This window comes from Chelonia mydas, chromosome 3 (assembly GCF_015237465.2).
Source record: "Chelonia mydas isolate rCheMyd1 chromosome 3, rCheMyd1.pri.v2, whole genome shotgun sequence".
NCBI lineage: Eukaryota > Metazoa > Chordata > Testudines > Cheloniidae > Chelonia > Chelonia mydas.
The window spans coordinates 78,753,302-78,781,204 of record NC_057851.1 but is presented as its reverse complement, the minus strand read 5'-3'; the positions used below and the strand labels follow the sequence as shown (position 1 = coordinate 78,781,204).

Here is a 27,903-nt window from a genome sequence, read left to right as displayed (position 1 = left end):
GCTTTTTTAAAATCCAAAGGGGAAATTTTAATTTATAGCTGGGTGTCCAGAACATGAAATAAAGTTCAAGGATTTGAAGCATATATTGACATCAGTAGTAATATTGTAATTATTTGAGTCAATGAAAGAGAGCAAGATTCTACAGAGGCTTCAAAAGCAGGGTTCAGAGTAACAGCCGTGTTAGTCTGTATTCGTAAAAAGAAAAGGAGTACTTGTGGCACCTTAGAGACTAACCAGTTTATTTGAGCATGAGCTTTCGTGAGCTACAGCTCAGGGTTGTAAGCTACATAGCTACAGAGACATGGAAAAAATGGCTGACTGCAAAGTATGTTACAAAAGCTATGACAATGGCAACAAAAACATATTTGCGCATTGAAAACGATGCTAGGCCCTGTATGTTGGGGTACAAAGCTTAAAGTGACAACCACTAATTGCAATGTACAAAAAAACTTGGAGAACCACCATCACAGTGATAACTTTTGAAAGTGCAAAAGGAAATACACAGAAAGATCCTAGAGTTCCAGTCAAGACATTACCTAGTAATTGCAAACAAACTGTTTGGAGCAGACGCTTCATCACATGTCATCTAAACATATGATGTAGAAGCAGTAACAGTACATGTAAACATGATAAAAATGTCATGTACCGCATCACTAAGTAAAAACGGTAAAAAGAGAAACATCTAAGATCAAAATACAAATAATAATATAAGCTATAAGTAAGTAATCCTCTCCAACCTATATGTTCCATATTATTTACGTGTGTGTGCATGTGTGTATATACATACATATACACACACACACGCTCACTCTTCCACCAATATCCATCTGTGACCAACACTTCTTTTTGAATTAGTCATTCCAAGTTGTGCCGTTCATATATTCTTTCTACCATTTTATTTCTCATCACTCAGAAAACTATTTTTGTACATTCATACACTCTGTTATATATATACACACAAGTGATTTTGGGAATACTAACAGAGTGTATGAATGTACAAAAATAGTTTTCTGAGTGATGAGAAATAAAATGGTAGAAAGAATATATGAACGGCACAACTTGGAATGACTAATTCAAAAAGAAGTGTTGGTCACAGATGGATATTGGTGGAAGAGTGAGCGTGTGTGGAATCTGCCTTACATTTAGAGTTTCACAGCAGAAAGAACATATGATACCTTAAACAACCTACAGTTCCATGGGAAAAGTCAGAATTGATTTTTATCCTCAGAAAGTAATGAGCATCTGATTATAATTAAGGCTGCGAGTCAGTCACGGAAGTTACGGATTCCGTGACTTCTGCAGCGACTGGTGCTGGCCCAGGGGTTGCCAGCACTGGGCAGCCCCTGGGCCAGCAGCAGTTGGGGTGTGTGGGAGGGGGATCAGGGCTAGGGGCAGGGGTTGGGGGGGTGTCTACCTGGGGTGGAGGACCCTCCTGCAGCTCCTAGGTGGCGGAGAGGTGGTGGGGGCCTCTGCGCCGTGCACTGCTGGTGCCTGCAGGCCCCACCCCCACAGCTCCCATTGGCTGTGGTTCCCGGCCAATGGGAGCTGCGGCCACCAGCAGTTGTGGCGGGAGCAGCAGAGGAGCCCCAGCCCTGGCCCCTGCCTCCGCCGCCTAGGAACTGCAGGGATATGGAGCCAGGTAGGGAGCCCCGCCAACCCTCCCTCCCCCAGTACCAGTGGAGGTTCCGAGTCACCTCGACCCCCACCCCCAGCACCCGCAGTGCCCCCGGACCACCCGCCTAGAGTGCCCCCGCCCAACTTTTAGTCACGGTAGGTATTTTTAGTAAAAATCATGGACAGGTCACGGACCCGTGAATTTTTGTTTATGGCCCATGACCTGTCCATGACTTTTACTAAAAATACCCATGACTAAAATGTAGCCTTAATTATAATCAACTATTTGAGCAACTTTCCAGAGGTAATGACACTTAAACGTACCACAGCTTCAACTGTGGTCAGGCACGTTAACTACATGTCTGTAAGTCATGGAATTCTAAAGTACCATAGTAATGAACAGTAGACCACAGTTCAGTGAAAATCATTGTAGAACTTCTGTATAACATACCTATTCTTACTTAGTTACAGATATGAGATATACCAAAGGTTGACAAATAACTCTGATGGGCAGCAGGTATAATAGGCCTGGGGAGACTAAGCCTTTCCTAAGCCAAGTCCTGGCCCCACCCATTCTGCAACCTCTCCCCCATGCTGGTGCCCAAGCCAGGGGGAACTCAGTTCCTCAGAAAGCTGGTGGCCCGGCACTGGGGCTGACACTGAGGCCAGCCAGCAACCTGGCACTGGCGGTGGCCCGGCACTGGGGGCGGCCCGACAGTGCAGTGCTGGTGCCAGCCAGGGGCCTGGGGCAGTTTGGCTGGGGCTCTTCTGGCTATGGGCGTTCGGGGGCAGGGAAGGAAGGCACTTGGGGCTCTGGTGAATGGGAGGGGCGGGTGTTCAGGACTCCAGCGGACAGGGGCAGGGCCTTGAGTTCAAGGGGTGGGGCCACATGGCTAGCCTCCCCAAATGGGGGCACACGCGCTGCCCATGGAAGACAGATTAGACAAGTCAAGAGAGACACCACCTTTACCGCTGTTAAAAAACAAAGAATGTTAGAGTTTCACAAGATAGTCACTGGCCACAAAAATTACTATGATTGAAGAAATATCATCTCATTCATATTTAGTGAACACCAAGTAGGAAACAAACATCTGGTAGAGGTACCCAAGAACACAACTGTGGAAGAAAAAGAGCAGCTAGCCAAGAAGACTGATTTTAGAACTGATGCACCAGGGGGAAAAAAAAAAAACAATTTTATGTATTGATCTTGTTTCAGACTACATGGAAGAGACTAAACAGACTATTAAAGACCTTACAGTAGATAACTCCTGAACTAGTAAAAACAAAAAGCAAAAAAAAAAAAAAAACCCTATTGATATTATAAAAGAACACTTTCTTATAGCTTATATTATTATAAAAATGCTGCTATGTTCAATCACTGTATTTGCTAGAACTTGCTAGAATTTGCGGGGGGGGGGGGGGGGGGGGAATTAAAGCGAGGTGTGCCACAAAAGGTTAAGCATTGTCAGGGAATTTAAAGTTGCCACACATTCTGTAGGGTGCTTCCTGCATTCAGACTCTCTCACACAGAGTCAGGCACCAGCTGCAGAAACTAAGGCAGAGAATACAGCCAGGCTACGTCACAGCAGCAGCAGCAGCACTATGTTTCCTTTAACTAAAATAATCACAAAACCTGCTTTAGTCATCAGTAAAATACTACAGTTTGAGCACTGTGCCATTGCTGTTATCGCCAGCATAATTCCATTGGTTCAATTACTAATGGTATATTTCTCTAGTGCCCACAACTTTGAAACTCCGATAACCCATCTAGGTTCTGATACAGTGTAACATAGTATCTGAGCACAAAAGCATACTCAAAAATATAAATTCACTTTAAAAATGTGATTATGACAAGATTCACTTATAATGTATTCAAGCCTGATGTTAGGCCCTTGTCATACTGTATTAATAATTTCATTTCACATTGATAAAGGCAGTATACTACAGTTGGAGTTACTTTATGGTTTTGTTTATAAAGATAAAACCTAGTTATGTCACGATGTTTACTATTCCTTAAGGGATATATAGGAGAATGCTCTATTTTTATAGGATAAAGATGTGGCATCTGAGTAGACTTTATCCCAACAAGGATAGCTGTACTGTAAAGTAAATACAGCACCCTTCCAATTTTTCATAGAAGAGGAAGTTTCTTGTTACTAGCAGTGGAATAATTCTTAAGGGCTATACATTTGTCACGCAGCCTTAGCGCGTACACACACAAGTTGTTCAGGGTGAGAACTCTTATTTGTTTTGACTCATACTAAACACTTCCTATACTAAATAATGAACAAACTGGAGTCTCTGGCACTAACAAATACTTATTTAAGGTAACAAGGGTTAACAAGGAGCAGCCAAATGACTAAACAAAAAACTGACATCTAGGTTCCAAATTAAATTTCTATTTTAAATTACATTAATTGTACAGAGGCAGCTAGGAATCTCCCTACCCCCTTTCGTCTATTCCATTCCTAACGAACGGAAGTAAAAACAGCACCTCTGTCCCACAGAGTTTGGTCCAATAGGAAGTTTAGCTAATTTAAAATCCACAAGAGCCTGCATGAAAAGCTGCTCTTCTCTCACTCTCATTGAAGAAAACCACTCCTGCCCAGGATCCATAGCGCTGCTTTCCGGTTGTTCCAAAAGGAAGATACCATACATTTCTTATTTATAACTCGTTTGCTTAATTGCTGAGTCAGCACATTGAACATCCATTGAAAATAACAATAAGGCTGACCAATTTTAACAGTTCCTCTGCACAGTTCTCACCCCTGCTGTGAAATCATATATACATTAACCTTCTCTCCTGGTCTCCAGTAAAGCACACATATTTCTCAAGTGGACAGAGTGCAATGTTGACTTTCAAGCAGGTCAGTTTGCATTCCACTTTTCTCAAAGTCATAAACACAAGGCACAAGACAGGCCAAACAATGAGACTGACACACTGAGAGAGTAATTTGAATATTACAATGCCCTATTATTTTTCCTAGGAAAGTAAAAATCCATAAAAACCAAAACATGAGGCATACAATAGGATTATTTTCTATATACCTCTGATCCACACTATAAATAATAATTAAATCCGCCTGATAATCTATAGGGATTTTGTTGTTGTTTGTTTTTTAATCAGATTTTTGGTGGTAGCTTTCATTTTCTTAAAACATTACTAGACATGGGCCCAAATATGGGATATGTTGAGTGTCTCATGGAAGGTGCTGAGCATTCCCAATCCCCAATGTATGAAACAGGAACTGTAACATTCACCACGTTAGAGTATTAGGCCAATAAGCAGGAACTACATGGCTTATTTCACATGAACAGATTTGTCATCAGTAAGTAACTGGCTTATCAACTGCATTGTTTATAAAAGTATTTCTGCTTTTGGGAGTTTAATATAGCTCTGAACCTCTTGCCTCCCTCCTGACCCCCCCACCTAGTATCATACATATCTTTTTAAATTATACAAAGATGACAAAACCTGATAAATGTTTTGTTTTTAATTAGCCACCGTTTTAACTAAAATGCTGTGCTTACTTAGAGCTTGGCTTGTGAGAGATGCCAGATTAACAGCCCTGAAGACCAAAATCATTGTTATTAAATATTATTTGTATTACAATAGTATGTAGAGGCCTCAGTCAAAACTGGGGCTCCATTGTGGTACACATTCTACATACACAGAGTAAGAGACAGTCCCCGGCCTGAGGAGCTTACAATTTAAATAGACCAGACAGACAAAAGGTTGCAGGAAGGAAGTATTATTACCCACAATTAACAGAGGACAGAGAAAATTGTTTTCCATGGAATAAGCTACTGGATCCATGCCCAAACCTTGGGGATCCCATGACAGTAACCGGATAGCTGGGCATGTTGAACTTCCATGGAAAGTAACAATAAGGCTGACTAGTTTTAACAGTTTCACTGTAGAATTCTCACCCCTGCTATGTAATAAATATAAACAAGCTCTTGGTCTCCAGCAAAGCACACAAATATTCTTTGAGTGGATATTGACTTTCAAGCAGAGAATTTCCATTTGCCTTCCAGTTTTTTTGTTTGAGCTTCTGCACTTAACTATGGAAGGGTCACAAACAAGATACGTAGTAGCCATTTTGTCAAAGGCAGCCTAAAACAAATAATTATGTCATCAAAAAAAAAAAATCCTTAACAATTTGCTGGAACACAACCAGTGATTTACGGTGGACCATAAAAACAAGGCCTCCACTTCTAAAATAGAGGTGGCCATATAACGTATGCACTGATAATATTTTAATTATACTTCCTGTGTACTAAAGATCTTCTATTTGGGCTCATGAAATACATACTATACTGTTCCAACATTCCATGCATATGTGCTGTTGCGTATATTACAGGTTATTCATTAAATGACTCAGTGAAGGTGTAAAATAACCTCTCAGCACTGGTGATTACTGTGTTTCTCTTTAGCATCAGTGGGATGCCCACTATGAAATCCCAAATAGCAGCAGCAAGGACATTAAAACAGTGGAAAACCAATACTATGCCATCAAAGGCTGCTCCATAGGAAAATACACCCTGCAGGGAAGCTAGAATAGAGAAAGTTAGACCATCCTTATTAAAGACTCCAAATGCTTCAGAGGATGGCAAAAATGGCTCTTGATGACAAGCATTACAGAACTCATGTTGTCCTTCTTGATTTTGACTACAGATTCATAGACCCCCAAGGCTAGAAGAAACCACTAAGATCATGTATAACCTCTTGTATACAAAGGCCATAAAGTTTTTCCCAGAAACTGAATTAAAGCATACCTTTTAGAAAGATATCTAATTTTGTCTCAAAGACTCCAAGTGATGATGAGTCCACCAGTGTTCACTCTAATTCTTCCCACCCATGTGCGAAATGAATTTTGTTATGTGCACCAATATGGAGGAGATGTGTGGCTGAAGCCCCAGGGCTGAGAGGTTCAGCGTGTTGGAGAGGGCTCAGGGCTGGGGCAGGGGGTTGGGGTGCAAGGGAGTGAGGGCTCTGGGGTGGGGTCAGGGATGAGGGTTTTGGGGTGCAGTGGGGCTCCCCAGGGCTATGGTGGGGAGAGAGGACTTCCCCCCTCCCCCCAGTTCACTCTTCCCACAGAAGCACCTAGGGTGGGGGGGAAGAGGCGCCTCTCCCCCCGGCCGTGGCAGGGCTGGGCTGGGGCCAGGGGAAGGGTGCCTGTTCTCCCGCCGTGGCAGATTTGGGGCTGGGGAAGGTTGGGGAGGGGCGCCTGTGGTCCGGCAGGTCCAGACCAGGCTGGGTCAGGGCCGGGGGAGGGGTGCCTGTCCCCCAGCCCTGGCAGGTTTTCCACCTCATAGTTGATGCTGAAAACAAGACTTTGCAGTACTCTGAAGAGAGATACTGAGTCTAAAGATGATGATGCTGCATCTGACACAACCAGGTTGAGGGAATGGCAGCCACAACACAAGAAGAAAGCTCCCTCCAGCAAAGGAAAAATTCACAAGCAGAACAAAAGATAATCTAACATGCCTCGCCTGGCTTTTACTTACAATTTTTGTAATATGAGAGACTTTTAGGATGGTTTATAGGAGAAGGAGTTTTCTGACCTGATGCTTATCTGCTTCCCAAGAGAACACACACAACAAAGCCTTCCCCCCAAGATTCGAAAGTATCTTCTTTCCCCATTGGTCCTTTTGGTCAGGTGCCAACCAGGTTATTTGAGCTTTTTAACCCCTTACAGGTAAGGAGGAATTCTAGGCTACTCTTAGCTGTATGGTTATGACATTTGCCATAAAGATCAATCAATTCATTTTGAATTGTTTTGCTACAGTGATGGTCCATAGCTTCTTTATGAACCACTCAATGTAGGTGCTCACACATGACATCGTCATATTTCCCAAGGAGCTCCACCAAACTGAGGAAATTATCGTTATGTTCAGGCAACAATTTATCCAATGAGCCCAAGAAAGCCCAATTATTCTTTGCAAGGAACAGGGTAATTGAGAACAGATGCTGAAGCACATTCCTCCAATGCTGGGTTTCTACATTAATAATGTTTTGTTTTTTCTGAGTCTATGCATTTAGTCAGCTGGAGTCTGGACTCGACCTCCATCCATTTGGAATTGACTGTAAAATGGCCGTTTCATGTTGCTTTACAGCATTAGCTAAGTTATGCCAGTAATTGTACATGGGAAGCGCAAGCAACGATTTGGCATACTTGTCAAATATTTTGCAACAAAAACAGAGCACTTTGTCTGTTGATTTTGAGTAAACTAGCCAATGCTGATTCAATTTCTCACCATTCTTGAGCACTCTTTTGCAGTATGACTTTGAGAAGTGTCACTTCTGTTCATTTACCAGAAACGTTATATCCTCAGTTTTGCCCAGACAGTTCAAAATTGTACAATTGATATCAGCAGAGTTTAGGATTGCCAGCCATAAAGAAGGATCTGACATATCGATTTGTGGTGTGCAATTTTTCTCATTGCTGGTTCCGTCATTATGCGAGGCTGAATCTTCTTTACTGTTTCTCTCCTTTTCATGTGAGCCACATTCTTGTTTATCATCACTCCCTATGCCACCAGGAAAACTGGACTATTCTCCATCACTTTCCTCACATTTCCATTCCTTATCTTCAGGTAAATCTGCTAATTCCTTAGTAATAGAACTTCCACCATTTACACTTCACTCCTCAATTTCTTCTGCACAGGGATGATCACTACTGCCTAAAACCTGGTCTATGTTGTTCTGTTTCAGATATTTTTCCATCAAATTTGCCCCTGGCTGCAAACTAGATTGCAACTGAGCTTCTCGCTTCCTATACTGAGCTCCTGAAGGTTTCTTCAGGGGCATCTTTTATTTTCTATGGGGGAAAACAGATAGTATTATGGAGAGCAAAAGTCTATGTTCTGCAGTCTGAGAAAGTCATCAATCATAATGTGTTAAGCATGGCAAAAGAAGTAACAGTATTTTTTTTATATTGTTGTATAGACAGGGGTTTGATAGATATCTCTGGCATCTCATTATGTATAAGAACGGCCATACTGGGTCAGACCAAAGGTCCATCAGGCCCAGTATTCTGTCCTCTGACAGTGGCCAATGGCAGGTGCCCCAAAGGGAATGAACAGACAGGTTACCATCAAGTGATCCATGCCCTGTCACTCAGTCCCAGCTTCTGGCAAACAGAGGCTAGGGATACTATTCCTGCCCATCCTGGCTAATAGCCATTGATGGAGCTATCTTCCATGAATCTATGTAGCTCCCTTTTGAACCCTATTATAGTATTGGCTTCACAACACCCTCTGGCAAGGAGTTCCAGAGGTTGACAGTGCTTGCATGAAAAAATACTTTCTTGTGTTTGTTTTAAACCTGCCACCTATTAATTTCATTTGTTGGCCCCTTGTTCTTGTATTATGAAAAGGAGTAAATAACACTTCCTTATTTACTTTTTCTATACCACTCATGATTTTATAGACCTCTGTCATATCCCCCTCATAGTCACCTCTTTGCCAAGTTGAAAAGTCCCAGTCTTAATAATCTCTCCTCATACGAAAGCCGTTCTATACCCCTAATAATTTTTGTTGCCCTTTTCTGAACCTTTTCCAATTCCAATATATCTTTTTTGAGATGGGGAGACCACATCTTGATGATTCCCAACATTCTGTTCACTTTTTTGACAGCCGCTGCACATTGAGTGGATGATTTCAGAGAACTATCCACAATGACTCCAAGATCTCTTTCTTGAGTGGTAACAGCTAATTTAGACCCCATCATTGTATATGTATAGTTAGGATTATGTTTTCCAATATGTCCTCTATTATTCATTACTTACAATCTTCAAGTCTTAAAACATAAGTCCACTTTCATAATTACACAATAAAATAAGGTTCACAGTATCACAGCTGGGCTCTCACTTCACTTCATTCTTATATCTCACTGACTGACTGGTGATGCCCCGCCCCTTATTTACCCACGAGGGCATGACTCACAACATTCTAGGAGGTTCAAGAAAACGTAGTTCTCAGAAAGTCTGGAAGGTTCCACGAGATTCTACAAAGGTCCAGAACACTCTAGGAGCTTAGTGAAAAATGAATCTACATACAGAATACCTAAAACATTTTACTTCAAACATTCTATTTTCCCTTTTGTCGCTAACAACAAAAACAGCACTCTGAGCCCAGCGCTCTCCAAGTCTAGGAGCCCAGGCAGTTGCCTGGGTCACTTGCCCCTAAATCCAGCCTTTGAGAAGGGTAGCGGGAGACTGGTTCTGGAGTCTGGCAGGAAGGAAGGAAATGTGAGTGTGGGAGTGACTAAAGGCTATGTGTGTGAGGGTGGCACTTGGTTGTGTGAATTGTAATTAAATGCTACGATACAGTCTTTAATTACAATTCACCAGGGGGCCAAATTAAGGTTGCCCAGGCAACCTTAAATCTGGTAATTCTTACCTTCTGCGTGCTTGACTTTAGCAACATTAATAATGTTCTTTTAATGTAGTTTCCTCTGTGTAACATTAGTATAACTTGTGTGCTTTCTCCTTTATCAAGTAATATGTGCAGATGAAGGGAGTTGGACTCTAATCCAAGTCACCAATTCAGAGCAAAGTATTTTCATCTTACTTACCAAATGGGCCCTTTGGAACAGTGCATAAAAAAGAAGCAACAAATTATTATTTTAAAATCAGAAAGTTCACACACACACACGTTTGCCAAAACAATAGATCGCAAGAAAAACTGTAAGAACGTTCAATATATTCTTGTACAGAGCCATAGTTCTCAAACATGAAACAGAAAAGGAGCCTGCTTATTCAGGTAGCAGTCTATCTTGGCTGAAGAACATTTGGATTAAAAGAGAATGTTAACTGTTACTCGGTAAGAACAGAATAAGCATAAAATGTTCCTGGGCTCTGATGTTATGCCTACTGACAAACTGTTTTCCGCTTGTTTTTTTCCTTGTAAAAGACAACTTATCTCAAATGTAAAACATGTAATATATACTCCAGCCTCATGACAGCTAAAGTTCTGGAACAGTCAGGCGCATTAGGTAGAGCTGGTAACACAGCCCATATAAGGTTACAAGACTCTTTCCGTTATTAAACTTATCCTCTTAAGTTTCTTATAATTTTGCCAAAATGTAACCATTTAGTCTGAAAATTTCCATGCCAGATGTCTGCATCAGGCTGATATTTCAGAGTAACGGTATAACCATTTTCAAGAATGTTAGGGGAAAATATGCTGGTTTGCCCATGTTAAAAAAATTATTGCTGCTCTTTCTTTAACAATTTCTAGAGCCCCCAGGCTTTGCAAACAGGGACTTGCAATTGGAATGGGGTGATGGTAGGGGTGAAAGGATTTTATCATCCTTGTGAATATTTGTTCAAATTTACTTAAATTATGAGCATGAGTATAGACAACTGAGGGCTTCAGGAGAGCATTAGGCCCCCAAAAACTTAGGGATTACATTAATAAATAAAAGAAATAATGAGTTTGGAACAGAAGTTTATCGCACTTTATTAAAAGTGGACAAATTTAATCATGGTACAGAACTACTCAATGAAGTGATATTCAACAGCTATTATGTTATTATTTTATTTACTTCAGCCCTCCACATAAAAAAAAAGTTGTCTACACACCTGATGAGCCACTGAAAAAAAATCACAGCTCACACATGCTCAGTAAAGGCACTTCTTAGAGTTTGGCAGCTAATTTCCCTGGAGATTCCATCAGCACTGAGCTTGCTCTAGCCAGAGTTATAGGGACTGAGCAGGACTTTCTTTACAATTGCTCTTCCTGGCTGCCAGGTGCTGCTGTGGCACTAGGCACAGGGATTAAGATCAGGGAGGTTCTCTCTGGTGTTTTCATTGTCCTCCCTGCTTGCACCAAGGAGTGCAGAGGGAGAGGGGGTGTAAGAACTCAAGAATGGGAGCAGTGGGGAGGGAGATAGGAGCAGAGAAGGGGAGAGGAAGATAAGAGACAGATAGGAGCAGAAGGGAAGGGAGGGCACTGGCTGGACAGTGCTCACGGAATGGGTAGATATTCAATATTTATTTTTAACTTTAGCATTCAATGTGTGGCTCTAATACAGACTTATTAATTTCTTTGTGGGCTTTTTTTATGGTGCTTTCACCACAGTATCTTAGTTCTTTACAGACATTAATTAATTAATCTTCACCACACCCTGGTGAGTTGAGGTGATATTACTATCCCCATTTTACAGATGGGGAACCAAAGCACAGAGTTTAAAGCCAAAATTGTTAAGTGTCCACTAATTTTGGGTGCCCAGTCTGAGAATCCAAGGACCAGATTTTACAGAGTACTCAGTATTTTATAGAACTTTATATGCTGAGAACTGAGCTCCCATTAACCTGAGTTATATTCGCGAGTGCTTAGTATTTGGCAAATCAGACCATGTGTGCCTCAGTTTGGGTGCCAAGAAAATGAGGAACACACAGGGGCCACCAATAAAAACTATGGTTTATATGATTTGTCCAGCATCATACAGGAACTCTGTGGCAGAGACCAGGGTAGAGTCCAATTCTCCAGTATTGCAGTCAATTACAAGACCATCATTTCTCTGCCTGCAGTTCTTTGCCTCATTCATCACACACCTTCCAGCTTCTCCAACAAATGAAGCAGAGGTCCAATAGACAACAGCTTCTTTCAATACACAACCATGATTCATTCCTGGAGCACAGTCCCATCCTCTGCACTGAATGAAGCATGGATCCAGTGGAAAAAAATAGTATGGGATCATGAAATTCAAGGCTGTATCATAATGCACATGCACAAGGGGGCCAAATTAAGGTTGAACGGGCACTCTTAATTCTACAGGTTCTCTCTAAATAAGTTCCAGTGAAACTTAGAACTACAAAAGTCATATTCAAAGAGATATGGACGATTCCTATGTATGTGAATGGCAAAGTCCATTCACTAGGTTTCATTTTCTGACATCAAGAGCACGGTTTTAAGTGATAATTTACATGTATTTTAGAAAAAACAGTGTATATACCATAATTTGATATATTTGAACTAAAGAATTCTGAAGATACAGAATTTAGGAGTGAGATCCTGTTCCCACTTTACTAAAACAAAAGGCAAAACTTCCATTGATTTTAAAGGCAGCAGATCATTAATTATTAGAAGTACTATTTGGTAAAGTTCAAAAATAAATACCAAACATAAATGCCAATTTTAATTAAATAATATAAGTGAAAAGTATCATGCTCTACTTCACACTAGTCTAGTTGGAGCCACTGCATAACCTAACCCTAGTACAAATGAGGCATAGAAGCCTCTATACAAGGCAACTCTGCCCATGTCACCCTCAACCTGTGAAAGGTTACTGCAGGCTTTCAGGGCACAGACATCCTTACATAAGTCTTTCATAAGAGGGTACATTTCACCCTCTATGAATTCAGTGCAATTATTACTCTATGAACAGCACTGAGGACTTGTTCCAGCTTGCCACTTTCCTTTGTATCTTTCTACGGAGACATACGTTTAAAAAGCATTCATGCTTCATTCACAAAGTGACAATGTCACACTATACTTGAGAAAAAAAACCTTAAGTACAGTATTTGATTCTTGAGGTATAACTTGACATTTTATCAGAATTTGTTTTTCTTTACTTTATAGAGCAATACTAGTAGTATATTTTTATTCCTAAAGCACTTTGCTTATTTATGGCATGATTCAGGATAGTTTATTATGTATTTTTTATTCCCAAGTATAATTTTGCAAAGTGAATGTAACTAGTACCACCTTTAGACATTTAAGCCTGATCTTGCAAACAAAGCACATGCATAACTTTGTGCATGTGAGTAGTTCCATTGACTGCAACTGGATGACTCACAATGTAAAGTTGCACACACAGTTAAGTGTTTGCAGAATTGGGGTCATATTTTGCTATAGTTAGCTTAATGCAGTTAAGAGCATTACAGTTCAGTAAAATTGTTCTTAGTAAAATTGCCAGAGTCTCATATTATTAAAAATTCTTGTTTAAGATAAGGGTAAAAGTCAGCTAGTAACAAGCCTCAATTAATCTATCAACAAAATGCTATATAATATACAGACCTTGAAGTATGGTTCCCACAGTTCTCCTCATACAGAAGTTAAAGCAAAGAATAGAAAAAAAGAAGTCAAAGAAATTAGATATGGAGAAGAACTATTATATCTCCATATAATATATTGCTGAGTTGTTGTTCCTGTCTTGGGTAAAGTATATTCCATAATCTAAAAGTTTCCTGATATTTGACCTAAGTTTTCCTTTACTAAATTTCATGCCACTATATACCTTAATTAACTGCTTTTCTCTCTGTCAAGCCACTGTGGGATGACCTCTTCATAGCTATGGACAGATGCCACTCTGCCTGCAAGAATTCACCACCTAGATGAAGACCAGCTGGATCAAGCTTAATTTAGATAAAAATGGAAGTAGTTGACCAGAAGGGCAAACAATCAGAGGAGCTGCTCAATATCTGCCCTGAAATTGTCATGACACTGTTAAGTCTCTGATTATTATTATAAGTTATCATTGTTCCTTGAAACTAGGGATGTAACAGTAGTAACAACTCAACAACTCCAATTTGGCAGATGATTACATCCATTCCATTTGGTCAAGACCCTTGCTGCTATAATCTGGGCATTTGATGGCTCATAACTGTACTATTATAACTCTTCAGATGAAATTTAATGTTGATAAATGCAAAGTAATGCACATTGGAAAGCATAATCCCAACTATACAGATAAAATGATGGGGACTAAATTAGTTGTTACCATTCAAGAAAGAGATCTTGGAGTCATTGTGGATAGTTCTCTGAAAACATCCACTCAATGTGCAGCGGCAGTCAAAAAAGTGAACAGAATGCTGGGAATAATTAAGAAAGGGATAGATAATAAGACAGAAAATATCATGTTGCCTCTATATAAATCCCTGGTATGCCCACATCTTGAATACTGTGTTCAGATGTGGTCGCCCCATCTCAAAAAAAGATATATTGGAACTGCAAAAGGTTCAGAAAAGGACAACAAAAATTATTAGGGGTATGGAATGGCTTCTGCATGAGGAGAGATTAATAAAACTGGGATTTTTCAGCTTGGAAAAGAGACGGCTAAGGGGAGATATGATTAAGGTCTATAAAATCATGACTGGTGTAGAGAAAGTAGATAAGGAAGTGTTGTTTACTACTTCTCATAACACAAGAACTAGGGGGCACCAAATGCTATTATAGGCAGCAGGTTTAAAACAAACTAAAGGAAGTATTTTTTCACACAACACACAGTCAACCTATGGAACTCCTTGCCAGAGGATGTTGTGAAGGCCAAGACTATAACAGAGTTTAAAAAAGAACTAGATAAATTCATGGAGGATAGGTCCATCAATGGCTATTAGCCAGGATGGACAAGCATGGTGTCCCTAGCCTCTGTTTGCCAGAAGCTGGGAATGAGTGACAGGGGATGGATCACTTGATGATTACCTGTTCTGTTCATTCCGTCTGGGGCACCTGGCACTGGCCACTGTTGGAAGACAGGATACTGGGCTTATAGATTCATAGATATTAAGGTCAGAAGGGACCATTATGATCATCTAGTCTGACCTCCTGCACAATGCAGGCCACAGAATCTCACCCACCCACTCCTGCGATAAACCTCTCACCTATCTCTGAGCTATTGAAGTCCTCAAATCATAGTTTAAAGATTTCAAGGAGCAGAGAATCCTCCAGCAAGTGACCCGTGCCCCATGCTACAGAGGAAGGCGAAAAACCTCCAGGGCCTCTTCCAATCTGCCCTGGAGGAAAATTCCTTCCCGACCCTAAATATGGTGATCAGCTGAACCCTGAGCATATGGGCAAGATTCACCAGCCAGATACCCAGGAAAGAATTCTCTGTAGTAACTCAGATCTCACCCCATCTAACATCCCATTGATGGACCTTTGGTTTGACCCAATAGGGCCATTCTTATGTTCTTATCTACTGCTGACAATCAGGACCAGACAAAAAAACTTCAGAAAGTACAGTGTCTGTAGGCCCATTTATTATTGTTGTCAAACAATCACAACACCAAGGCTACAGGATTTCCATTGGCTCCCTGTCTACTTTTGAGTCCATATTAAGGTCCTGGTCCTGATTTTTAAAGTCTTCAGCGTGTTGGGATCAGTCTTCCCTGGAAACCACTCCTTCAGTTGAGACCCAGAGGGACTGCTAAACAGAGTGGGAAATACGTAGCATTTTTTGAGAGGTGGAGAGCAGATGTTCTCAGTAAAGGGGCCCTCTCTGTGGAACTCCCTACACAGTGAGAGCTGATTTAGTCCACGCCCAACCATCTTCAGATTTGATTGCAAAACTCACCTTTTTGCGCTGTCACTTCTTCAGTAACAGAAACTAAAGAACATCAGAGAAGAGAAAAAGAGGGTTCAGGCAGCCAAACTCAAAGAGAGAAATGGAGGGTACCTTAGGAATTCAGTGTTATGCTACTATAAATTTCTATATTCCAGCACCTGGATGCTAAAAAGATGGATGCCTTGCAGCTACCCACGCAAAACTTTTTTTATGATCATATCCTTCAGATATGCAAATGCAAACTTTTGCAGACAATTCTATCTGCCTCCCCATATCATCGTTCAGCAAGGATAAACACAAAATACATAAATGTTAATTATTCCAAATAAAGTTTCTTTTAAATTGCGGAAGCTTGAAGCATGACAGAAGTAATGTACATTGAGCATGTACTTTCGAATTAGCATCTGCCTCATGAAAAGTGAATCATTAGAGCAATTATTATACTAGCCTGTATTATCAGTCTAGATTGATTAGTTGCGTTTTCCAATTATAGTTAATATAGATTAAGGAAAATTCATTTTTGTCATTATTTCTAGATATAACTGTCTGTCACGGTATAGATATTTCTGTTATCCTCTGAACCAACCAGTTTCAGAAATGGAATTCTATAATCACCTCTCTAAAAATATGCCCATTTTTGCCATCCAATGTTCAAGACTTGGCAACCCTATCATCCTTCCTTGGGTACGTATCCTTCACACTTGCGGTAATCCCAACTAGTATATCTTAGTATAGCCTGGTTTGCTAACATTTCCGTTCTTCTTCATACACATAAGAATTATTGTTCTCTAGCATTTTTTCCATTCCAGTTTCTTCTGAACTGGTACTATCTGACCCAGCTGTGTTACACATCCACTTCTGTAGCTGTCGTCTCCTTACCAGAGATAACAAGAGTCACTGTTGTGAAGATAGTCCAGGGAAGAATTGATCAGGCTTTTCTAAGTTAATCTTAAAAGTCCAATAGTAAAGGAAGTACGAGGCCAAGACAATGCTGAGGCACAATATTCTGCAGTAGCAGCCTCAATTTTAAAGAAATCCAGATTTTTAAAAATCTTTTAGTCCAGTTTGGCAGCTGCTACACAGGATAGACAATCTCTTAGTAAGAAAAAATGACAGCTAACCAAAAATAATCAAAAAACAAAACTATTTTTCCATATCCTGACTGTGCACAAGTATAACATGCCCCACAACTGCCACTCAACTACTTATTTTTTAAAACTAGATTTAAATGCAAACATGCTCATTTTGAATAGGTACCTTTGAACATCAAGCCTTCACATTTGTAATTAATTGAGTGAGCATCTGTCCCATAACAAAATGTGACTGTTTGTTAAGCACTTCAAATTTTAAAAATGAGCTCTATTTAACATATACATTAATTTAGGTTATAAAGTCTTCTTTTGGCCTACTGTGGATACACTTTTCATGGCTAGCCAATGAATTTAATAAGATTCAGGTGCTTGCACAAAATATATTGAAAAGCAATGTTACAACTGAAACAGATTGTACAATACAATACTCCTTTGAGAAAACATAATTTTGAGTGGCATAGCCTAAAATTTACAACAATTTCCTTGCTCCATTTCCACCCCCCCACACACACATTTTTTTTTTTTTTTGGTGATGATACAAAACTACAGGTTAACAGGACAAATATTTAGATTCTTCTAAGAAGGCCAGTTTTATTCAGGAAGTGATGCAGACATAAACATGTACATTTCTATTAAAAGATGTTTTCAAATATCCTTCCTAGTAGCTTTGCTATAACTAGGGGCTTAATCTGTCCCACAATGCAGTCAATAGAAAAATGACTTGCCCTAGGAACAGAAAACAAAAAGCTGTGCTTTTGTGTGATGTTTATAAACCTGTCATTTTCAAGGTCTAGTAATTAGTGGGGTTTGTTCATACTTTGTCATTACCAAGTATCATACACATTATGCAGGCAAAACTCCCACTGACATTGTCAGGTGTATGAAATTGGGACCTGTTACAATGTTTCTACTTTTTAATCTCATCTATTTATTTTCTTTGGGCTTTGTATTAGTACCCATGAACCTATTACCTGAACACCTCCGATAGCAAGGGACCTTCAGTACTTCACTGAGTCTTTGACTCTTCTTACCAAGGTTATAAAAAGCTGTATTTGGGATTCTGCCTTTTGGGGGCAGGAAGGAAGTAGATTATGTGTTGTTGTAAGTGTCCTCATCAATGAACTTCAAGTTGAATTTGGCTGTCAAACTGTATTATAAAACACATCATTTTCTATTTCAATCATTCTACAAGGGGCTTTTTACTATTTGTACAAAAATATATGAAAAATATTTAAAGTTGTTCCATATACACATTCAAATGCAAACAGCAGTAGTCAATATTTTTAATGGGTACACTTGACTACCCTTAATTTTGTAAAAATATTATATACACCCAAAGACATTCCTCCCATATATGAACATTTCTCAGATGTTAAATATAGATAATTGAGAAATGTATATTTTACTTTGGACACTTTTGAATCCTCATAACACTAACACTACTGATTCCCAACTGCCTAGACTTTGCTGTTCATATGAGCTCCAGGTCTGAAATGTATTGTCTGGAACACTCACCCAAATTTGCTGTAACCAACCATGAATTCATTAAATATATAAAGGGCCTGTTTTTCAATTACCCTACAGCTCCAGCAGCATAAAGGGGCTGCAAGTGATGCCAAGGAAGATCTCCATTATAAAAGAGGTGTGCCAGGAAATGAAGGGAGAGCATGGTTGGAATATACTGCACTCTGACTAGGAGGGCAGCCCTCTGAGAGCTTTTGGAGCCCTGAGGTTTGCTCCAACTTATACTGGGGGCTGAAAATATGGGGAAATGCCATGGAAAAAAGTTTTAAAGCCCCTTTTTCTTCCTTCCCCATTTCTGTGCTGAGCCCAGGAGTGGAGAAAGAACATGGACCAAGTCAACGACGATTAGGGCAGCTCCTGAAAATACATCATGTGCATTTTATGAACACCTTTTTACCCAGGAAGTTTCTTTCTGCCTCAGGCATAGGGTGACTGCTACATCTGCGCATTAATACATTTATTGATTTACACACAAAACATGTTGACACTATCAGTCCTTGCTTCTATTCAAAGGATTATTGAAAGTAAACAACTATCTTTCAGCTAAACATTCTCTTCTAGAAACAAAAAGGTTAAAATTGTATGTGACTTGATGAATTGCGTTCTGGGTTTCAACAACATGAATCAGCTCCAAGGAAAGCCAGCTGTATTTGTAAATGTGAATACTGTGCAACAAAATGCTCTACCCTCACCTGTAAACAGCCTTTTGAGACTACAACACCCACTTAAGTAATTCCTCAATGATTTGGCTGAAATGTGTCTAGTCCATTTACTGTGGGAAGTACATCGATTCCCAGGTCAAAGTAAGCACATGAACATCTCAGACATGTGCGTTTCAGGTGCACATACACATACTCCAATCAGGCAGTTCAGTATCACGAGGGGGACCAAAACTGGACTCAACTTTCACAACGGTAGAGTTTTGCTTGACAAAACTAGCAGTGGTTCCTACCTGGTCCTGGCTGAGAATGGTCGATGGGTCCTGTTTTCGCTTATCTCTAATCCCCTCAAAGGTTCAAGGATATGAAGCCTGTATGTGGCGAATCACTTCCATCCGCGGGACCGGACGGCTAGGGAGGTAAGGGGGGGCTCTCCCCGTGCCAGTCTCTGGGCTGGAGGGAGCACCGTACCTGATTTGGGGTCGCTGGCGGACAGGGGACCGGCTGCGCTCTGGGGAAGGGGGCGGCTGCCCAGGGAGGAGCCCGGCAGGTTTCGGAGAGAGGGGAGCCGCCGCCGGGAATGGGCGGCAGGTGAGGGAGGCAGAGCGGGACGCGAGGTGAGCGGGGTTATTACCTGGTTGTGGAGGTCCCGGGATCCGGGGTGGCGCAGAGGGCTGAAGGGGGAGACGAGGACATGCCGCCCCCTTCTCCCAGGTGCTGCTTCTTCTTCGGGCGCCAGTGGCTGAACGCCGAGCACTTCTTGGGTTCTCGCTTCGGGGGGCTGCAGCTGCTGCTCCGGTCCCGCCTCGTGGACGGCGCCTCCGCGCCCATCTCCGGCTCCGGCTCCGAGTCCTCAGACTCGCTGCAGTGGAAGAGCTTCCCGAACCGCTTGCGCCCCCCCTTCTCCATGCCGAGCGCTGCCGGAGCCGGAGCGGCGGGTGGGCGAGCAGAGAACTCGCCAGCGAATGAGGGGGCTGTAGCCAGAGCCCGGTGCCTTAACGTAGACAGCGGGAGCCGCAGCACCTCCTGAGGACCAGCTGTGGGCTGCCCCAGGACCTCCTACCTTCACCTAGCAGCAGCTGATGCTGCAAACCCCTCCCTCTTCTCCCAGTCACTGGGGTTCCCAACTTTCCCGCGGAGCGAGCGGCAACGATTTCCTGAGTTGGTTTTTTTTTTTAATTGTTTGTTCCCTCTTCCCTCATCTCAAACCACCACCGCCAACCCCTCCCCACCGAGAAAGCAGCACAGTAGTAGGGCCATCGTCTATTGCACAGGAAGGGAGAGGTTTGCATTACCCATGTCCAGGGTGCAAATTATACATTACTATGTTGTTTTCTGCTGAGCCCGTTTGCCCAGGGCCCTGTGTCACTCGCTTATGCAATGCTTGCTCAGTCAACTCGCTCCTCCATTGCAGACACGAGGTGCATTTCTTCCACCCAAGAAAAAGAGATTTGGCTCTACAGTAGGAGGGAAGTATTGAAGATAGCAAATAAGACTTCCACATCATGTGTCACCTTTGAGATTCATTTATGATCTAATACATTAGACAATGCCTGATGGGAACTATAACTGTCCAATAGCATAGCTATTTTTTAACATTGGCCAAAATTTTTGAAGTCACCAGGCCTAAATATAACTGTCTGCACCTAAATGTTAAGTGGCTTGATTTTCAAATTCTCAACAATTTTGAAAATGAAACTACTTATATTCTGGTGCCTAAATATGGAGTTAAGGCCCTAATTTTAGTTGGAAAATTTTGGTCATTTTCTTTTAGAAAGAATTTTATTAATATCATTAGATACCATGCTGACTAGGGAAAGCACAGATATTAGTTATTTATTAACATTAAAATTATGTTCAGGTCGCATATTGACAGTCTTGACATTTATATTCATGAACAAAGTCAGTCTAGATTTTATCTAAACCAATTTAGTTTTGGAATCGTTATATTTAATTAATTTCAAAGAAAGAGCATGCAACAAATAGATCCCATTCTCAAACCTCATTGCACCACAACCCTCTTCTGAGAACAAAAATGACTACATGACCCCAAGAGGGAGGACCAAAGTCTGAGACCACCCGAGCCCCGCTACCCTGAGTTGGGGCCAAAGCCCAAGCCCCACTACCCCAGGTGGGTGGGGTGAAGAGGAAGCCAAAACCCAAAGGCTTCAGCCCTGGGTGGGTGGCTTGTAACCTGAACCCTGCCACCCAGGGCTGGAGCCTTTGGGCCCCAGCCCGGGGTGATGGTGATCAGGCCCCAGCAAGTTTAATGCCAGCCCAGGTAACCCCATTAAAATGGGGTCAGGCCCCACAGTTTGAGAACTGCTGGATTAGAGATCAGTAGATCAGGATTCCTTGGCTAACAGTTTTCTATCTCTCATCTTTCACATTTAGCCCAGGTCTACACTAGGACTTTAGGTCGAATTTAGCAGCGTTAAATCGATGTAAACCTGCACCTGTCCACACGATGAAGCCCTTTATTTCGACTTAAAGGGCTCTTAAAATCGATTTCCTTACTCCACCCCTGACAAGTGGATTAGCACTTAAATCGGCCTTGCCGGGTCGAATTTGGGGTACTGTGGACACAATTCGATGGTATTGGCCTCTGGGAGCTATCCCAGAGTGCTCCATTGTGACTGCTCTGGACAGCACTCTCAACTCAGATGCACGATTGTTTGCCGTTGCTCTGACGCAGGGAGGGGCGACTGACGACACAGCTTACAGGGAGGTAAAATCAACAAAGGGGGTGGCTTTACATCAAGGAGTATTTCAGGCAGGACTTCACAGAGGGTTCCAATAAGAAATGGTGCACCTAAGTTATTGTTCTTATTGGAACAAGGAGGTTAGTCTGGCCTCTGATTGATACATGGCTAGATTTACCTCGCTGGACCTTCTCTGTGAGTGACTGCAGTGTGACCTAGAGGAATGAGTCCCCTAGATGGGGAGCGAGTGGGGGGTGGTTTGCAAATGAGTACAAAACAAATCTGGTCTATTTCTTGTTTTGATACACTCCATCTATCTTTTACGTCTTTGACTGGCAGCCAAAGTGCAGAAGGACTGCATGCCATCCACATCTCATGGCTGCTCGGCAGAAGATGGTACAATAGGACTGCTAGCCATCCTCATCTCTTGCCTGCCTGGCAGAAGATGATGCAATAGGACTGCTAGCAATCCTTATCACCTGCCTGCTCACCATAAGATGGTTCAATAGGACTGACTGCAGGACTAAAGAGAATGACCTGATCAAGTCACTCCAAATTTAGTCACTGCACCCATGTCTGCCCAGGCGCTCCTGATCGACCTCACAGAGGTGACCAGGAGCACCTCGGACATGACGATGATGGCTACCAGTCCTATTGCACCGTCTGCTGCCACAAGGCAATGGGGTGCTGCTGCTATGTAGCAATGCAGTACCGCGTCTGCCAGCACCCAGGAGACATACGGTGACAGTGAGCTGAGCGGTCTCCATGCTTGCCGTGGTATGGCGTCTGCACAGGCAACTCAGGAAAAAAGGCGCGAAACGATTGTCTGCCCTTGCTTTCACGGAGGGAGGGAGGGAACGGGGGCCTGACGATATGTACCCAGAACCACCCGCGACAATGTTTTAGCCCCATCAGGCATTGGGATCTCAACTCAGAATTCCAATGGGCAGCGGAGAATGCGGGAACTGTGGGATAGCTACCCACAGTGCAACACTCCGGAAGTCGACTCTAGCCTCGGTACTGTGGAAGCACTCCGCCAAGTTAATGCACTTAGAGCATTTTCTGTGGGGACACACACACTCAAATATATAAAACCAATTTCTAAAAAACCGACTTCTATAAATTCGACCTAATTTTGTAGTGTAGACATACCCTTAGCATGGTGAAAAAGATCAAGTAGATATCCCTCTTTCCTCCCTAAGTTTTCAGACTAGAACTGGCCCTAATAATATCATCTACTCAGCAATTCTGAATGGCTGGAAAGCATTGTTAGCTTGTCTACACTAAAACATATAAGATTTACACAAATAAATATTTTGGGATTAAAGTGGGCATCATCAGACAAACATTAAAATGCTCCAGAACTGTGGCAGGAATTAAATAATTTAGATGTGAGAAAGAATAAATTAGTCATTAAATTATTGCACCTTCCATACTATTATTCCAGATCAACAACACTGTTCTGTCTTCCAGAAACTAATTTTACGCAATAACTTGTGAAATTCTGCTGAAAAAAATTATAAACCCTTTATGGAAAAAACCATAGGTTTATTTGTCTGTAAAATACTTTATACAGCTATGGCACTGTGTAAATAATTATTAATACTCACAATAGGTTACCAGTGAGTTTCCTGTTTTAGCTTTTCTTCCAACATTATGGTGACATGAAAAACCTTTTCCAAGAATCTGCATATGAAGACTACCATTTACTTTTTAAATTCTAGTTACGCACATTCAGAGTCCACCAAGAAACTCTCAAAAATCATTGTGTGTAATCTCATGCCATTGAAGTCAGCAACAACTCCCATTGACTTCAGTGGGGCCAGGATTTCATCCATTTATATACTAATAACTCTTGTGAAAATTTTTGACATAGGGCCTGATCTTGCAGTCCTTAGAAGCCACAGGGAATTTTGTCTGAGTAAGGAATTTAGCTAGCACTAGTCCTTTAAATGATGTGGCTGATTGTGGAGAGGACTAAATAGAATTTGTAAAACAAAATCGAGCTTATAAAAATGGTTTCTTATTCCCTTCTGGTGTTGTTAAATACTTTACAATTATTTCTAGGAGATAAATACTCCACAGATAGCCACATAGGCTGGAGCCCCTCAAATCTGATATAAACCATGGTGTGTACAGGAAGTTCTTGCACTGGTATCCCCACCACCTCACGAGAAAATATGCTTTGAGTTGGAACTGCAAAACTATAGTGCTTACAAAAAGCAGCTCTCTCCTTTGGGAGAGGCCAAAGTGTGGCTTGCAGGCCATATATATACCATGGAGTTCTACAGCATAGCTCACAGCCACCCTTCTTAATAGAGATGCAACCCACACAGACTACAGTTACCAACATGCCATGCTCCATCTTGATCCTTGCAGTGGGAGTAATTTGCTCAATTTCATGCAAATTAGGTTCAGCTCTCAGAGTCCAGGCAGGGTGTAAAAACAGATTTCAGTCAGGCAATGTTTCGGAGTTCCAGGGATACTATATTAGTCGTATATGATTTTATTTTTGCTAGTTTACAAAGCACGCAAATCTGATTTTACTTCTTCTCTCTTCACCCAATCAGTTCATAGCAAGAGAGTCCCACCAAGAAAAAGCCTGTGCAGCCTCCTCCCGTGTTGCATATTCAGTTCTTTTTTCACTTTGTCATTAGCCAAGTCACTCTTCTCCTATCTCTCAGTGAAATTCACCCCAGTGCAGAGGGCTAGCACAAGGCTCATGCAATAGTCAAGTCCCGCTTCAGCCCTATTTTAAGGACTTAAGTGGTACATAACCCTTATGCTGGCCCTCTGCATCAGGATAAATTGTGCATTTTAAAACTCACAATTCCTTCAAGAAGTTTTGAACCTTATGCCTCTTTGATTTAACTACATAGTTAGGGTTGCCAGGTGACCGGTTTTCGATCAGAACGTCCAGTTGAAAAGGGACCCTGGCGGCTCCGATCAGCACAGCTGACCAGGCTGTTAAAAGTCCAGTTGGTGGGGCTGGCAGATTCCCTACCTGGCTCCATGAGGCTCCCAGAAGCAGCAACATGTTCCTCTTGCTCCAAGTCGTGCAGGTAGCCAGGGGGGCTTCACACTCTGCCCCTACCCCTAGTGCGGGCTCTGCAGCTCCCATTGACCGGGAACCACAGCCAATAGGAGCTGTGGGGCTGGCACCTGTGGGTGGATGCAGCGCACAGTGCACAGAGCCGCTTGGCCGCACCTCCGCCTCAGAGCTGAGGACATCACTGTGCCGGGGAGCCCCCTGAAGTAAGTGCCGCCTGGAGCCCACACCCCCTCCTGTACCCCAACCCCCTGCCCCAGCCCGGAGCCCCCTCCCATACCCTGAATCCCTCATTTCTGGCCCCACCACGGAACTGGCACCTGAGCCAAATAACTCACCCCCTCCTGCACCCCGACCCCCTGCCTCAGCCCGGAGCCCCCTCCCACAACCAACTCCCCTCAGAAATGATAGTGTCATTTTTCCCTGCAGACTTTCTGACAGGGAATCAAAGGGAAGCTGCAAGAGCAGTCACACACTACTCCCTAGCTGTGCAGGTACATCATTTCAAGTACCTGGAGCAGCTGACGGAGAGGTAAATCACAGCAGGGCTGGGGACACTCCAGACAGTGGCTCCAGTGGGCCAGTTTTGTTCAATATCTTCATAAATGATCTGGAGGATGGTGTGGATTGCACCCTCAGCAAGTTTGCAGATGACACTAAACTGGGAGGAGAGGTAGATAAGCTGGAGGGTAGGGATAAGATACAGAGGGGTCTAGACAAATTAGAGGATTGGGCCAAAAGAAATCTGATGAGGTTCAACAAGGACAAGTGCACTTAGGACGGAAGAATCCCAAGCACCGCTACAGACTAGGGACTGAATGGCTCGGCAGCAGTTCTGCGGAAAAGGACCTAGGGGTTACAGTGGACGAGAAGCTGGATATGAGTCAACAGTGTGCCCTTGTTGCCAAGAAGGCCAATGGCATTTTGGGATGTATACGGAGGGGCATTGCCAGCAGATCGAGAGACATGATCGTTCCTCTCTATTCGACATTGGTGAGGCCTCATCTGGAGTATTGTGTCCAGTTTTGGGCCCCACACTACAAGAAGGATGTGGAAAAATTGGAAAGAGTCGAGCAAAGGGCAACAAAAACGATTAGGGGACTGGAACACATGACTTATGAGGAGAGGCTGAGGGAACTGGGATTGTTTAGTCTGCGGAAGAGAAGAATGAGGGGGGATTTGATAGCTGCTTTCAACTACCTGAAAGAGGGTTCCAAAGAGGATGGATCTAGACTGTTTTCAGTGGTAGCTGATGACAGAACAAGGAGTAATGGTCTCAAGTTGCAGTGGGGGAGGTTTAGGTTGGCTATTAGGAAAAACGTTTTCACTAGGAGGGTGGTGAAACACTGGAATGCGTTACCTAGGGAGGTGGTGGAATCTCCTTCCTTAGATATTTTTAAGGTCAGGCTTGAGAAAGCCCTGGCTGGGATGATTTAGTTGGGGATTGGTCCTGCTTTGAGCGGGGGTTGGACTAGATGACCTCCTGAGGTCCCTTCCAACCCTGATATTCTGTGATTCCTACCCTGAGCTGGGATCAGCTGCTAGTCCTGGCTGGGCTGGAGAGGATGGGACTTCCTCCTCCCCTGCAGGGAGTGGCTGGGGCTGTGTCAGACCCATCCTCAGAAACCTCTTCCAGCTGCAGGAAGCTCAGCATTCTCCCGTCTTTCCTGTCCCCATGCTCCTCAGCTGGGGGGGAGGTGTCACTGTACGGGGAGCTGCTCCCACATCTGCCCAACCCCCGTGCATCTGGGACCTCCCATACCCAGGCACCCCTGCCAAGCCTCACACTGTAAACCCAGAACCCCCCAAGACCTCCATACCTGAACCCCACCCCACTGAACCTCAACCCCTGCATCTAGAGCCCCCCTGCACCCAGACCCCCACCTCAAGACCCCGACCCTGCACCAGACCACCCCCACTGAGCTCCCTGCACTCAAACCCCCACCCTGATGAGCTTCAAACTCCCTGCATCAACCTGAGCCCCCACATCCAGACCCTCACGCCACTGACCCCCAACTAGCTGCACCCAGACCCCATCAAGCCCCACCCCTCCAGCACCCAGACCTCCCTGCTGAGACCCCCCACACTTGGTTGTGTGAATTGTAATTAAATACTATGATACAGTCTTTAATTACAATTCACCAGGGGGCCAAATTAAGGTTGCCCAGGAACCTTAAATCTGGTATTTCCTTCTGAGTGCTAGACTTTGCAACATTAATAATGTTCTTTTAATGTAGTTTCCTCTGTGTAACATTAGTATAACTTGTGTGCTTTCTCTATCAAGTAATATGTGCAGATGAATGGAGTTGGACTCTAATCCAAGTCACCAATTCAGAGCAAAGTATTTTCATCCTACTTACCAAATGGGCTCTTTGAAACAGTGCATAAAAAAAAAGCAACAAATTATTATTTTAAAATCAGAAAGTTCACACACACACACACACTTGCCAAAACCATAGATTGCAAGAAAAACTGTAAGAACATTCAATATATTCTTGTATAGAGCCATAGTTCTCAAACATGAAACAGAAAAGGATCCTGCTTATTCAGGTAGCAGTCTATCTTGGCTGAAGAACATTTGGATTAAAAGAGAATGTTAACTGTTGCTCGGTAAGAACAGAATAAGCATAAAATGTTCCTGGGCTCTGATGTTATGCCTACTGACAAACTGTTTTCCGCTTGTTTTTTTCCTTGTAAAAGACAACTTATCTCAAATGTAAAACATGTAATATATGCTCCAGCCTCATGACAGCTAAAGTTCAGGAACAGTCAGGCGCATTAGGTAGAGCTGGTAACACAGCCCATATAAGGTTACAAGACTCTTTCCGTTATTAGACTTATCCTCTTAAGTTTCTTATAATTTTGCCAAAATGTAACCATTTAGTCTGAAAATTTCCATGCCAGATGTCTGCATCAGGCTGATATTTCAGAGTAACGGTATAACCATTTTCAAGAATGTTAGGGGAAA

At 42.5% G+C, this 27,903-nt stretch overlaps 1 protein-coding gene across 1 annotated transcript in view; it reads right to left on the bottom strand.

Annotated features, from left to right (window-relative positions):
• Positions 1-20,300, bottom strand: part of CRYBG1 (crystallin beta-gamma domain containing 1) — a 133,754-nt gene extending 113,454 nt beyond the window's left edge. The window contains exon 1 of the mRNA XM_007067012.4: positions 19,819-20,300. Coding sequence (XP_007067074.3) covers positions 19,819-20,093 — 275 coding nt within the window. The 5' untranslated portion in view covers positions 20,094-20,300. The remainder of the gene's footprint in view (positions 1-19,818) is intronic.
• Between the last annotated feature and the right edge of the window lie 7,603 nt (positions 20,301-27,903).